The sequence below is a fragment of the Pinus tabuliformis genome, chromosome 3_1 (assembly GCF_031772625.1).
Source record: "Pinus tabuliformis cultivar Carrire ecotype Pingquan chromosome 3_1, CPIR1, whole genome shotgun sequence".
NCBI lineage: Eukaryota > Viridiplantae > Streptophyta > Pinopsida > Pinales > Pinaceae > Pinus > Pinus tabuliformis.
The window spans coordinates 184922055-184937163 of NC_142301.1; the positions used below are offsets into that span (position 1 = coordinate 184922055).

At 37.9% G+C, this 15109-nt stretch overlaps 1 protein-coding gene across 1 annotated transcript in view; it reads right to left on the minus strand.

Annotated features, from left to right (window-relative positions):
* The window catches only part of LOC149186414 (putative glutathione S-transferase DHAR1, cytosolic), a 32221-nt gene extending 17960 nt beyond the window's left edge, over nucleotides 1-14261 (minus strand). Inside the window, exons 1-3 of the mRNA XM_089410999.1 lie at nucleotides 13953-14261; nucleotides 13499-13589; nucleotides 13209-13352 (exon numbers count right to left, since the gene is read on the minus strand). Of these exons, the coding sequence (XP_089267125.1) occupies nucleotides 13209-13352; nucleotides 13499-13589; nucleotides 13953-14220 (503 nt within the window). The 5' untranslated portion in view covers nucleotides 14221-14261. The remainder of the gene's footprint in view (nucleotides 1-13208; nucleotides 13353-13498; nucleotides 13590-13952) is intronic.
* Between the last annotated feature and the right edge of the window lie 848 nt (nucleotides 14262-15109).

The following is a 15109-nucleotide window of genomic DNA, read 5'->3' on the forward strand; positions in this document are numbered from 1 at the left end:
TAATGCAGCAAGAATTTGAAATGTCCTTGCTTGGTGAACTTACCTATTTTCTTGGTCTACAAGTTCAACAAAATAAAGATGGTATTTTTCTTTCACAAACCAAATATCTCAAACAGATCTTAAAAGGTATGAAGTGGAAGATTCTAAACCTGCATGTACCCCAATGGTAACAGGATGCAGTCTCAGCTCAAATGATGAATCAGCAGCAGTACATCAACCAACTTATAGATCCATGATTGGCAGTGTGCTTTATCTAACAGGTACCCGACCTAACATCATGCATGTAGTAGGAATAGTTGGAAGATTCCAAGCAAATCCAAAGAAATCACACCTTCAAGCAGTGAAAAGAATTTTCAAATATCTTCAAGGAACTCAGGACTTTGGTTTTTGGTATCCTAGAGATGCAGATCTTACTCTTCATGCATATACAGGATGCAGATTGGGCAGGAAGTGCTGATGGTAGAAAAAAACACTAGTGGTGGTGCATTCTATATGGGTTCCAGGTTAGTGTCTTGGTTCAGCAAGAAACAAAGTTCAATTGCTTTATCAACAACTGAAGCAGAATATGTGGATGCTGCATATTGCTGCACACAACTACTTTGGATGATGCAAACTTTGCAAGACATTCAGATTACATGTACTCCACCCATCTCCATTCTATGTAATAATACAAGTGCCATCAGTGTTTCAAAGAATCCAGTCATGCACTCCAAGACCAAGCACATACCCATCAAGTACCATTTTCTACGAGAACAAGTGCTTGAACAAAAGGTCAAATTGGAGTATGTTCCCTCCGAAGAACAGGTTGCTGATATATTCACTAAACCACTGCCCAAAGAAACATTTGAATATCTCAGAGAAAAACTTGGAGTAGTCGCTGCATCATCCTGCTGTTAAAATCCAGTTTTTCAGAAAAAGGTTATTAAACGCGGGTTTCATGAAGTATAGTCGCGTATACACAGGTAGCACAGTTTCAAGGGGAGCATTAGCCTTCACACGCATTCTGCATTGTTGGCATTATGGTTGCTGAGTCCAGCTATGGCTTCAGATATTTATACCTTTTGTTGCTTAAGTCATGTAAAAGTCTAGGGTGTGATATGTCTTCTCATACATTTGAATGAGTCCTATTGAACAAATGATGTAATTTGTATCCCCACTTTGCATGGGATGGATGATGTAATATTTATTGTATTTTTGTCATGTATAAACAATTGGTATATCGCCACTTGGTTGGGTGGATGAGTCAAATTTGGTATATCCCCACTTGGTTGGGAGATGGATGTATGTATGAGTCTTTGGTGATAGGAAGGTCATACTCACATAGTTGAGTTATAGAGTCATGTTATTCTTTTGGAAAATATTTTTGCAGACTCTGCATGTGCTCAGAGGGAGCATGGACGATTTTAGTACATTTCAGCATGTACAAAGGGAAGCTCAATCAAAGAATTCAGCATGTACTCAGGGGAAGCATGGACAGCATAATGTATGTCAAAGGGGAAGAATATCTTGGTCCGCCCTTTGCCCTTGATGTCAAAGGGGGAGAGTGTCTTGGTGTTGTAGTTGCCATCAAGTCCAAAGGGGAAGATTGTTGGCATTATGATACACATCCAAAACACAGGGAGTGCGCTCCCAAACTGCTCCCTAGGCCCTTAACAACAGGTGTAACCTTTTGTAATCCTTTGATGCAGTAATGGAAGCCGAGCATTTACACAAAAAAACAAGCAATGCACTGGATTTTGTTAAAAAATGTTTGTTGTCCTCTTCCATTACTATGTCTATACACATTTGTCTTTATGACTCCTATATCTTATTTCAGATTTAATATTTATACAAAGCCATTGGAAGCAGCGAAACTTACCCGCCAGTTGTTAGAGATTTTGTAATGAGCATTAGAGAAAGACGTGATTAGACTGTATGCCTACCCCTAAATAACCAACCATGTTATGTGGTAAGGTATTACAAGAGAAACCAAATTGCATTTACAAACTATTGCATGTACAAACTTAACAGTTCTATAACTATGCATTAAGCACCTGCAATGCATAGTAGTAAATCAATGCAAAATCTTAATGGTAGTAAATCACGGAGCAACAATACAATTACAAAGATTATATAGATGGATGGTAAACATCATTGCACGTCTACGTCGGCAACTATTGAAAGCAAAGGTTACAAGGGGCACGTCCCAGGGCCAAAACCACGCTCTGAGTGGGAGCACCCCTGGGAACGTGTTCCAAACATTTTAGAGACATTGCCTACCAATTCGAGAATGTGGCACTCCCTGAGATTCTCCCATAGCCAGGGAGCACACATCCAAAACACAGGGAGTGTGCTCCCAAACTGCTCCCTAGACACTCCCCCAATTATCCTAGCGTGCTCCCTTGGCTCACTTGGACACTCCCACACATTTTTTTTCATTTTATAATTTTTAAGTGGAGGTGGGGACCTAAGGTAGGTTTAGGGTTTAGGGGAAAATAAGGATGAAAATAAAAGAGCTTGTCCCCCTTTCTTTTCCTCAATCTTTCATATTTATTTGCTTGAGCTTATAAATTGGGCAGCTTGGTGACTGTCTTCTTACAGATTTTTGAGGACAGATTTGTGAGAGCTTAGAGGAGAGGAAAAAGGAAAGTTTGGAGGAGTGAGCAAAGAGGAGCTTGGAAGAAAGAACAAATGATGCCATCTATCTCATGCAGTGTTGCGAACATCGCGATTAAATTGCGATTATTTTGCCAAGACTATATAATCGCTGATTTTTTCAGCGATTTTTTTACTTTCAAAATATCACGAAAAAATCACGCGATCCAATCGGTAAAAATCGCGGGCAGTGGAAATAGCGACTTTTAAGTGCAATTTGAAGTTTTTTTGTCATTTTTTTCAGACATAGGGCAAGAGTGAGAGCGAAGGAGGAGGATAAGTCATCTACAAGCCAAGAGAGGAGAAAAGTGAAGGAAATTAGCATCCCAAGCATGAAAAATTCAAGTTTGGACCAAGTTTCTTCAGCAAAGCGTGGTTTTCAGGTATGGGCATCAAATTTGGCCATTTTTTGTTTTTTTCTTGTTTTTCCTTGGGTTTCTATCACCCATTGATTTTCAAGGATTTTCGATTGGATTTGATTGTGTTTTTTTTTTCATTTTTGTTGCATATAGTGGAGAGGGTTATTTTGGTCAAAAATGCAAAAACTTGATTGCTAGATTTATAAGTTTAATTTCTTCTTGTGCCCTAGTTTTTTCTATCATTTTTGCTTGGGTTTGAATGTGTATTTTTTCCATTACTATTGCATTGAGTTGAGTTCTTTTTTTTGTCAAAAATTCAATTTGTTGTATGTAAGTTTTAATTTTATTTTTTTAACTTGCAATTCTTCTTGTGGCCTAGGTTCAACTTCAAACTTCAAACTTCATCTTACATTAAAACTCAAGAGTTCAACAAAGTTACAAACATACCAAAAAAATTAGACCCTCTATGGAAATTTGGTGAAGCTGATGGAGGGTTTGACAGATCAAACTTGACTTGCAAGTTATGTGGGCATCATATGACAAGGGGGGTATATAGATGGAATCCCTGGACATCATATGTGGGGCATCACCTTGCACAAATCCATGGACATGAGGTAGGGCCTTGCACAAATACAAATCCAAAAATCATCCGAAGAGCCCTCAAATCATTGGAAGAAATAGAGCAAACCAAATTGTCCAAGGCAGCTCTGAAGAGTCAACTAGCAGGGACTGGGAGTAGAGTGTTAGGATTGGGAGGTGAACATGAGAGTGGTACTGGTTCTACTTCAGCATCAGTATCTACAACCAACCCTGTAGCTGCCTCATCATATTTTGTTCCTAGAAGCACCCCTGGTTCACGACCATCTCTCTCTTCAATTATTAAAAAAGAGGAGAAAGAAGAAGCTGACAAGTTGTTGGGCAAATTTCTTCTATTGGAGTGCAAGGAACAATCAATTTTCCAACCCGCAGTTGATGTTATCGCAGTTGTTGGCCCAGGGTACAAAGTCCCTTCTTATGATGACTTCAGAGGGCGCATTCTTCAAAATGAAAAGGTTGACTACACCAAGAGATTGGAGGAGTTTAGGGCATCATGGGCACACATAGGATGCACTGTGATGTCAGATGGTTGGACCGATCAAAAGGGTAGAAGCCTTATAAACTTCTTGGTTAATTGTCCAAGGGGACAACATTTATGAAATCTGTTGATGCATCTGCACATATGAAAGATGCACGGTTATTATGTGATTTGTTGGATGTGTTCATTTTGGAGGTGGGTCCAAAACATGTTGTCCAAATCATAACGGACAATGCTGCAAATTATGTTGTCGCTAACCACCTTGGACACCTTGTGCTGCACACTGCATTGATTTGATGTTAGAGGACATAGGAAAAATTCCTTTTGTCATGGATATTGTTGACTCATCAAAAAACATTACAAAATTTATATATAATCATGCATTTGTGCTTCATTTGATGAGAACATTCACCAACAACAAGGAGTTAATACGCCTTGCCATTACACGGTTTGCCACTAGTTTCATATCTCTTCAATCCCTCTTGAATTCTATGTGGGATGTGAAGAGAATGTTTCTCTCAGATGAGTGGTGTGCTTTGGCATTTAGCCGCAAACTAGAAGGAGAGGCCATACGCAGATTAGTTTCATACCAAGAAAGCTTTTGGGCGGGAGTGCAGGAGGTGTGCAGCATTACTGAACCTTTGGTAAAGGTTCTTCGATTAGTTGATGGAGACAAGCCCACAATGGGCTACTTGTATGAAGCCATGGATAGGGCCAAAGAATCCATTCGAACCTACTATGATGATAACGGGGATGAGGGGTTTCAGAAACAACTCCTCCTATAAGAAGTGATTGATCAGCGATGGAACAATACACTCCATCGTCCCATTCATGTTGCAAGGATATACCTAAACCCCGCATTTGCTTACTCTTGTGGTTTCTTATTTGATATCGAGGTCATGGATGGATTCTTCACTTATGTTCAGAGGATGGTGTCATCTCCAGCAGAACATGCAGAAATCTCCAAAGAAATGGAAATATACAAGATGGCAGGTGGCACATTTAGCTTTGACATGGTTGTAGTTGATAGGAAGACTAAAATGCCAAGTATGTTTTAGTTTGTTTCAAAATTCATTGTCTCTTCAAGTTCATAACTTCATACTTTGCTTCAACTTTCAAATTTCATTTATTTTCTTATGTTTAAACTTTATCTTATTTGTTGTAGATGCATGGTAGAGAAGCTATGGTGGCAAGGTACCCAATCTGCAAAGGCTTGCCATTCGAGTGCTCAGCCAAACATGTAGCTCCTCAAGATGCAAGTGCAACTAGAGTGTATTTGAAAAAATACACACCAAGAAGCGCAACAGGTTAAAACTTAAAATATTCCAAATTTCCAATTAATTTTTTGAATTCATTAAATAATATTTTTTTATAATTATTATTTTATTATTTATAATTTATTAATTTATGACCCTTGTACAGGTTGGAGTCCCAGCGACTTAATGACATGGTCTACGTCTACTACAATCTTCGATTGTGGGTGAGGCAACTTGAGAGGACACTCGATGTGGAGGCCATCTCATTGATGGGATTGACATCACTGTTGCATGGAGAGTTAAGGTCAAGAGGCCTCTCATGGAGTCGATCGCTGATTGGTTAGAGCCAAAGGTAGTGGAGGGGATAGAGGAGGAGGAGGAGGAAGAGCAATAGTAGGAGGAGGTGACACCACCTACCCAGGCTACCCCTGTCACCAGTAGAGGATGTGGCCTACCTCCTATAGCTCCTAGTTCTTCAGCTTCTAGAGCGCAGCAGAGTCCACTACCAACTCACCGCCATTTACATCTAGAGGGAAAGTCCCAGCAACTTAATGACATGGTCACATCTACTACAATCTTCGATTGTGGGTGAGGCAACTTGAGAAGACACCTGATGTTGAGGCCATCTCATTGGATGGGATTGACACCACTGTTGCATGGAGGGTTGAGGCCAAGAGGCCTCTCATGGAGTTGGTCGCTGATTGGTTAGAGCGGGAGATAGTGGAGGGGGTAAAGGAGGACGAGGACGAGGAGCAATAGTAGGAGGCAACACCACCTACCCAGGCTACTCCTGTCACCAGTAGAGGACGTGATCTACCTCCTATAGCTCCTAGTTCTTCAGCGTCTAGAGCACAGCAAAGTCCACTGCCAACTCCATCGCCATCTACATCTAGAGAGAAAGCTATTGCATTTTCTCGCAAGAGGGGCAGAGGAAATCAGTAGTATTAGTTATTTGGTTCATTTCATTGTATATGACATTATGACCAGTGTTTTACAAGCCGGCCGTTTCGAATCCGACTCGGCCGTTTCGAACCGGTTCATTACCTGCTGGAGTGACTCGGCCAAGTAACCGGCCCGGTGGACCGAGTCATGTGTGACTCGGTCAACCCAGCCGGGTCTGATATGACTCGGCCGAGTCACAAGGGGACGGCTACAGGGTCTTGGTCTAGGAATTTTTAGCTTTGTTCCAGGGTATAATCAGGTTCCATTGCTCCTATACCTCACTGTTTCGCTGTGTTTCCTTGCTGAAGTGTTCTTCCAAGTGAAATTTTCCTTTTGTATTCACTAAGTACTGATATTTTAAGACTTCTTCTGATCATACTTTTGTCATTTACTAGCAATAACTAAATTTTCTGGGTTTGATATGAGATGTATGAGTCTGTTTGAGAAATCTATTCATATATGTGGAACATTTTATAAACTGTCCTGAGAACAGAATTCATAAAAATCACCTACAGCCTACAGGACATTGTCTTCTAATTGTTTGCTTAAATCTCCCAAAGGAAGCATACCAGAGATATTCTACTTGGGAATCTTACAGTGGTATTCAGAAGCCTTCCTTTAAATCACTGTGTTATATATCTGAAGCATTTTGATGGCTGCTCCTTTGGTTCTAAGGGAATTTTTGGGCTACGTGTATAGGTCTATTTGCTATTACAGGACCACATTCAAATACAGTCTATGAGGCCGATTTTATATGTAGTCTTTGGGATGGAAATTCTCCCCATATGCATCGCCATACCTCAGATCAGCTGCTTCAGGAAAGGCTGCAACTCTGCACTTGTATAGATAAAGGAGCCAAATAGCCTATCTTGGATCCAGATCAGCCCTGTGCAGTGTGGAGTCTGGACCAGAGAAGGGCAGTTTCTTATATGCCTGGGTTAGCCGCAGTGGAATGGAGGTGTTTTAGGTTGGAATCTGGATGAGTGAGACAATAACAAATAGTATGCAGCCCTAAACAGACTGTGGGTATCTTCTGTTGACAATGTGCTGAGCCACTTTCATGTCTAAGGTTGGACTTTCAATGTCACAGAGATGCTCGCACATGAAATTGTGATCAATATACTTCAAAATTCAAATAATGCTCAGAGAAGGAGGCTTCAATTTTTAAGAAGCTCGAACCAAACTAAAAGACTTAGGTCTTCAATAGTATTAACTTATTAAGCCTTTCAAACTCAAAGGAACTTGGACAGGCCTACACACTTAATTTAACTGGTATTGTAGCATAATACTGTCTCGGCCTCAATTATTTTTCTATGATACCTTCCACCACAGAGGCATGTGAGGCTTGAGCTCCTTACACAATTAAGACTCAGAAGTAAGCAAGGGATTAAAGTGTTATTGTCACAGTCATGTTTTTGAGATTCAAAATTGGAGTTTAGGCTTGCAATTCCTGTGCCAACTGTGTTAGGAGAGTATTAATGTAGAGTGAATCCCATCAATGGATATGCTGTCATAGCATGATAGCTGCAGATATCACATAGATAGGAATGGGACATCACATAGATAGGATATCACATAGATAGGAATGGTTTTCTTTAAAATTATGTTTAAAATCTTTAAAATTATGTTTTTTTATAAAAAAAAATAAATATTTAATGTATTTTTTACAACGACCGAGTCATTGAAATCGAGCCGGCCGAGTCATTACCGTTTCGGAGTCGGAGTCGGAGTCGATCCTCGGCCGAGTCGAAGTCGGAGTCGTAAAACACTGATTATGACTCATCATATGAGATACATTATTATATTTTTTGTTGATATTTTGAGGCTGAGTTGGGACTCAGAACTTACTATTCAGGACATGATTCATTGTTATGTGTTATGTAGCACTAGAATTGATATTACACATCTTATATATTAGTTTTTTTATCATATTTATGTGTCAATGCATTTATTTTATGTTGTAGATGCTTTAGATATTTAAAAAATTGAAAAGAAAAAAATGAATATTTTTGTATTTGTCGATTTTTCCCGATTTTTACCATTTTTTTCCAGATTTTTCCGATTTTTTCCCCTCGCCAATTTAATCATGATCGCGATGTTCGCAACATTGATCTCAAGAGCTAAAGAGGTAAGCTCAAACCACAACTCCCTATTTTCATTGTGTTGTTTATTTTTGCGTTTTTCCTATTCTCCTGCTCTCCTCTTCCTTCTACTCCCTCATTTTACTGCAGGTTGTTCATCTAAGACTTCAGAAAAAATGTCTTCTTGTGGTTTATCATTCTATGTTTGGTTCCCATGGTGATGGTGGGGCATAGGCATAAAAGGGAAGAAAGGGAAGAAGATGATAGTGGTCATACTCATAGTAACCCAATGTATAAAGATGATGAAGGGTTTTAAGGGGATGAAGTTGACAATGAAGAGCGCAATGAAGGTGGCAAAGCTTCAATGACACCCTTGTGGAGATATGTGACAAAACTTGAAGGGGGCAAGGGTGGTGATTGTCATCAAGGAAAACCTTATATTGATTTATTTACCTGTGTGAGGAGACATCTTTGTGGGATAATGGAGAATGATGACAATACGAGTACTATCGGAATCTCAGTTTGTGCTAAGATATCAAAGGGAGAAAAACATGAATACATCAAGATAGCACAAGCCGACATTTATATCTTATCTACTCTCACTTTGACCCAGCCTAGGACCCCATGTTGATTGCATGGTAGGCTTTGTTTCACATGCTGCTATTGTCTAGTTGAGTGGACAGCTTAGTCAAATGACTATTTCTTTGAATCCCCTTTCTACTATGCCAATCACTCAATTTGCATCAATTTGCCCTAAGATATCAAAGGAAGAGAGACAAAAATACATCATGATAGAGGAAGTTGCACTAAGAAAGCATAGTAAAAAGGCAAAAGCTTCAATCATCTAATACATCATCTAGATTTCGTAGCAACACATCTCCATCTCCTCATGGTTCTCAAACCTCTAGATCTAGAGGAACAATAACAGATTACCTTGATATTGATGGCAAGAATGATGTGGATGCAAAAGTGGTACGGTTTTTCTATGTTTATAGTATACCATTCAACGTGCTTTGCTCCCTATATTGGCAAGATATGTTTAAAGCCATTAACAAATCCCCTAAAGGATAGAAGAGTCACAACTATGAGAAAGCTAGAACTGTGCTACGAGACAGGGAAGGAGCAAAAAAACAAAGAGCTCTAACACAGTTTACAAATGAGTAGGGGGACTTTGGGATATCCATTGTATTTGATAGTTGGACAAATATTAGAAACCAACATTTCATAAATGTTCTTGGTGTTTCTGATAGTGGTGCAATGCTTTTTTTAGTGCATGACTCCTTCTAAATCATTGCATTTACTAAATTTTCAAAACTCCTACTAAAAACCATTAATGATGTTGGTCCTACCAACTAATCACTAATAATGCAACAAATTGCAAGGGAGCCAGTAAAATTATTAAGCAAGTTCATCCACATGTTTTGGTCTAGGTGTTTGGTGCACACCTTGAAACTTTTGGTGCATAAAGAATGTGGGAGGCTTAATGGCTTTGTACAAGAGAGGGAAGCACCTCGTCAAATTTGTCACTAGGCACTCACTTAAGATTGAAAAAAGGAGATTTGCTAGTTATTTCCTCACCTTCAAGCACCTAGTGAAGGTGAGACAAACTTTGGGTGAGATGGTGATGAGTGATACATGGGATGAATTGAGCATTGACACAAATGGTACTAATGTTGTGAAGGAGATTGCTCTTCACAAACATTTTGGTCACAGATTCAATATGTTTTGCAATTCACTAAGCCAATTTATCAGATGATCAAATTTGCAATTTAGATCGGCCAATCATTAGGGAGGTGTATGAGCAAGTGGGTAGCAAGTTAGGGCATATTAAATACATTGTTCCAACCTACAGATGTCACCTTATATAATTATATTCGTGTACATGTGGAAAATGTTCAATATTCCACTACATGCCTTAGCATATGTGCTTACACCTAAATACTATCATGTATCATGGCTTTCATCACCAACACATGGTGGTGGGTCCAAGGAAAAAACCACACCAAAATCCAAAGGGTCAAGCAGGCTATATGAAAGCATTAGAAAAATTGGTCCATGATGAGGATGTGCTTACACCTAAATACTATCATGTATCATGGCTTTCATCACCAACACCTGGTGATGGGTCCAAGGAAAAAACCACACCAAAATCCAAAGGGTCAAGCAGGCTATATGAAAGCATTAGAAAAATTGGTCCATGATGAGGAGTGTGATATCATATGAAGAAAATTGAGCCACTACATCCTTAGCAATGGTACCTTTGGGACCAACCATGTAATTACAGATTGAGGGAATCTAACTTCTCTTGAGTAGTGAAACCTACATGACTATGCTACCCCACTACTACAATGTTTAGCAACACAAGTGCTTTCAGAAGTGTGAACATTTCTTCTGCAAAGAGGTGTTAGAGCACCTACAATTTCATCAATAGCATCAAAAGAAACAGGTTGTAAACAAGTCAGAGAGCTCAACTTATGTTCATTACAATTTGCAATCACTGTGGGAAGGCAAAGACGGATAAAACCTTGAAGACTTGGGACAACAAATCCAAAGGAGGATAATTTGGAGGATGGAGTATTTGTGCTAGAGCAATTAGACTTATAGATTATGATCATGTTGAGATGCCACCCCCATCCACTACCATGTTAAGACTCTAGCTACAACAATAGGGGCTTCATCTTCAATTCCACCTAAATCTTCTACACAATTACGCCTTGCTCCAACTCCACTACCACCACATGGAGGCCACAGAGCAATCACAATGGTGCAAAGAGGAAGGAATAGTAGATGAAATCATAGATATCAGAATAACTACTACTTCTTTTTCACTACTTTATATGTCATAGATGATAGATTCATAGTATGTAGCAATTAGCTCAATTTATTGTTTAGGACTTTTTGATCTTCATACTTTGGGTTACAAATCAATGTTGCGAACATCAGCATCAAGATAAAATCAGCAAAGGTCCAAATACCCAAAAACTCATAAAGATCAAAAAAGTATCAGTAAAAATAAGCAAACATCGACAAAATTAATATACCACCAAAATATCGATACAAATCGGCAAACATTAGCTAGGCCAAAAATCACAATTTCCATATTTTTTGCAATAAAATCAAGATATTTGCAACACTATTACAAATGGCCTGTTTTGTAAACATAACTATTCGGTCATATTATTCTTGACAATTGTTGGATAATGTATTTAATTCTCTAAATTAATGGTATACTTTCTATTATATGGCTTAAAATTTTGTATGTTTTTTGTTATACTAGAAGCATGCTTGAATAATTAATTATTAATGCACTATCTTCATTAATGTACAATATGCATGTTTTCATTTATTCTGCAACTAATTTAGCATTCTACATGTCTATTTTGAATGTAAATGCAATATAATATAAATACACATAAATATAATAGATGTTCCTGTGACGCTCTACTTATGAGGTTTCTTGGTAAATGGCACTCCCACTCTGCTCCGTGTTCTGGCAACGTATGTTGAAAGAAATTTAATAGAAAAGTGAATTAGAGATATATCATAAGATCTATACCTTCAAGTAACATAAACGAGATGGGTATGCTGAAAGATAGATCCTTTAACCAGCGAAGGAAAAACACGATGACAAATTGCCCAATCAAGAAATTTAAGGAGCAATTTGCAGCAATTAATAAATCTATCATATAGGAAGATGCATCTTCGAAGCTACAAATATCCAAAAATAGCATATGGTGGGAACAACAGTAGTAGTTACAAACCCAAACGAAGTAGAAATATTTTCAGGAAATTAAGGAGACATTAATACACAAGGGTGTATATGCAAATTTTAGCCCTCCTAAATGAATGTTGTGGAGAAAAAAAAGTCTTTGTTTGGAAGCAGCTATCCTTACCGACCAGCTGTTAAAATTTGAAATGGTTATTGAGGAATAATAGAGGCAGCTATTAAGATTTGAAATGGCTATTGAAGAATAATAGACAAAGAGTTGCTCACACTCTATGCCTGCCTCTGAACAGACAAATTATGTGGAAAGGCATTGTGAAAGCAATCAAGGTGAGGAAATCTTGATGGTAGTAATTCATGCAATACCGAATAGATAGTTCATAAAGATTGACAGCGAGCACCATGAACGTGTGTGTTGGTAACAGTTGGATAAAGAGTATGGCATAGCGAATTAAAGCCATATATCATATGAACATCCAACTTCGAGTGGCATGAAGAGTTGGTTATGCTGCCAAAAAAATATTGACAAATTGCCGACCCAAAGTTTAAGTAGCAGTTTGTAGCAATTAATCAGCCTCACAGATGACGGATAAAGTAAAAAAATAGACAAATTGCAGACTCAGAGTTCAAGGAGCAGTTTGGAGCAATTAATCAGTCTATCACAGCTGACAATACATCTTCTAACCCGCAAGCATCCCAAAGGAGCAGCCGGTAAGAACAACAGTAACAAGTGCAAAACCAGACGGCGCAGATGCATTTTCAGCAAACTTGGGAGAAATTAATACACAAGAGTTATATGAAAGGACTCGGTTGTTGGCCCTCCCCAGTAAATGTTGTGAAGCAAAATCATTAGAGCGGACTTGCTTCATTTCTTGGTTGTTATATTGATCACGTTGCAGTGATCTTACCCAAAATAAGGCTCTATCTGCAGCTTTGGACTCTGGAACTGTATTTTGATGTATGGATGCAGATTTTTGGGTTGTTTTATGGAGCAACAAATAGTACATAGATTTTTTGGGTTGTTTTCTGATTGGTTTGTGACGTCTTTTTCACTTCTGAAGCAATAGATCCATAATTCCAGCATTAACTTATAGATTATGGAAAAATGTAAGATTGAAAAGAGTTGAGAATACATACACAGTTTCCTTCTCAGGTGGGGTTGCCAAAGGTGGTTCCGGGTACTTTTCCTCCAATATCTGGGTTATAACATCGGAGTCTGGAATCCACTTATCATCGATCTTGATGACAGGAACTTTTCCTTCAGGGTTCATCTGCAAAAACCTGTGCACCAACATCTTCAACTTAGCTCCCCCTAATTTCCCACATAAACATAGGCACAGTCTCACAAGTTTTTAACCATAGCCATAAAGAAATGGCCTACAATGAAAACGAAAAATAATATATGGGCCTCGGAACCAGAAAATTACCAGTCAGGTTTGTTACTGGTATCAATGAACTTCATGTTGTATGGGACCTGTTTTTCCTCGAGAGTAAGCAAAACCCTCTGGCTGAAGGGACCTGCTCAAAGATGTGTTCAATACATTAAGCTTTACTTCATACATTAAAATGCCCGAAATGCACCGATAGACGACAAATTGTTTGACAAATAAAGATGAAATAAAAGCTAGGAAATGCAACATTGAATCGTTCTGCTAAAAAAGGGGGAAAATGACAGGAAAATTACTTACAGTCCCCGAGGGACCTGAGCAAAGATGTGTTCAATACATTAAGCTTTACTTCATACATCAAAATGCCCGAAATGCACCAATAGACGACAAATTGTTTGACAAAAAAGGATGAAATAAAAGCCGACGAAAACGGGAAACGCAACATTGAATCGTCCTGCTAAAACAGGGGAAAATGACAGGAAAAATTACTTACAGTCCCCAAGCTTGTCAGGTGCACCTGTGGCAGCCTTAACACAGACTTCCAGTTCTTCAGCCATGCTCACAATTCGTGTACTGCCAATCTTCCTCCTCTGAAGCAAGACCCTGGATCTAACCCCTTTCTCGCCAAACGGATGGGTTACGAGACCGCAATTAAAGGCTCTACGATACAAAACCAGTGATTCAAGAGAGTCGCAGCGCAGATTCTTTGCTACAGCGAGAGACGAAGTGGAAGCTACACTAAGCATGGATATCATAGCCATCTCCGACTTCTATAAATAGGCCTCATTCTCATATGTTTCCATCCTCCCGACTTTTATGACCAGCATCACTCATTAGTGGTTTAATTAGTGGGCACATGTGTTTAAGATTAATATCTGATCGGCGCTTATAATAATGCGTGGTTAAGGGTAAATTGGATACACTGAATATAGACACATATCAATATTATTTGATACACTTGTCAAGTCGGATTATACTTTTTTGGAGAAGTAAAGGGTGAAAATGGTTGTTTAGGGGTATTTTTTATTATTAAATGCATATATATTTCCAATTAAAATTAGTAAAATAATGAGAATGTTTGAATTTTCAGACAAAATTGTCTTTAAATTATATTTTATTTTTAGAATATAAAAAATTTAAATATATAATTTTGAATGACTAAAAATTAAGAATTTAAAATATATTATTTTGGGCGAATAAAATTACTAAATTTTTATATATATTATTTTGAATGATAAAAATTATGAATTTAAAATATGTTATTTGGAAAAGTTCACTTGCCAAACTTGTGATTTCAATAAATCCCTAACTGATTCTAAACAAATTAGATCAGAAAATTTTCCAAAAAATTTCACTTAAATGATTCTAGACAAATTAGATTAGAAAACTTTCAAAAAATTTGCACTTAAAGACTACTGGATTAAATAATAATAAAATATTTAAGATGTTGAATTAGTTTTTATTTGGAAATAATTATTTTGATGATTAAAATTACAATATTAAAAAAAAAAAAAATTGGCTTATTTTAACTAAAAGATGAAATGGTATTTTTTGGAACATTTTTTCTGGGTAATTTTGTGAAAATATAGTAAAGATTTTAATCTATTATAAGTTTAAGATATTTAATATACAAAAATAGAGTGCCTTGGG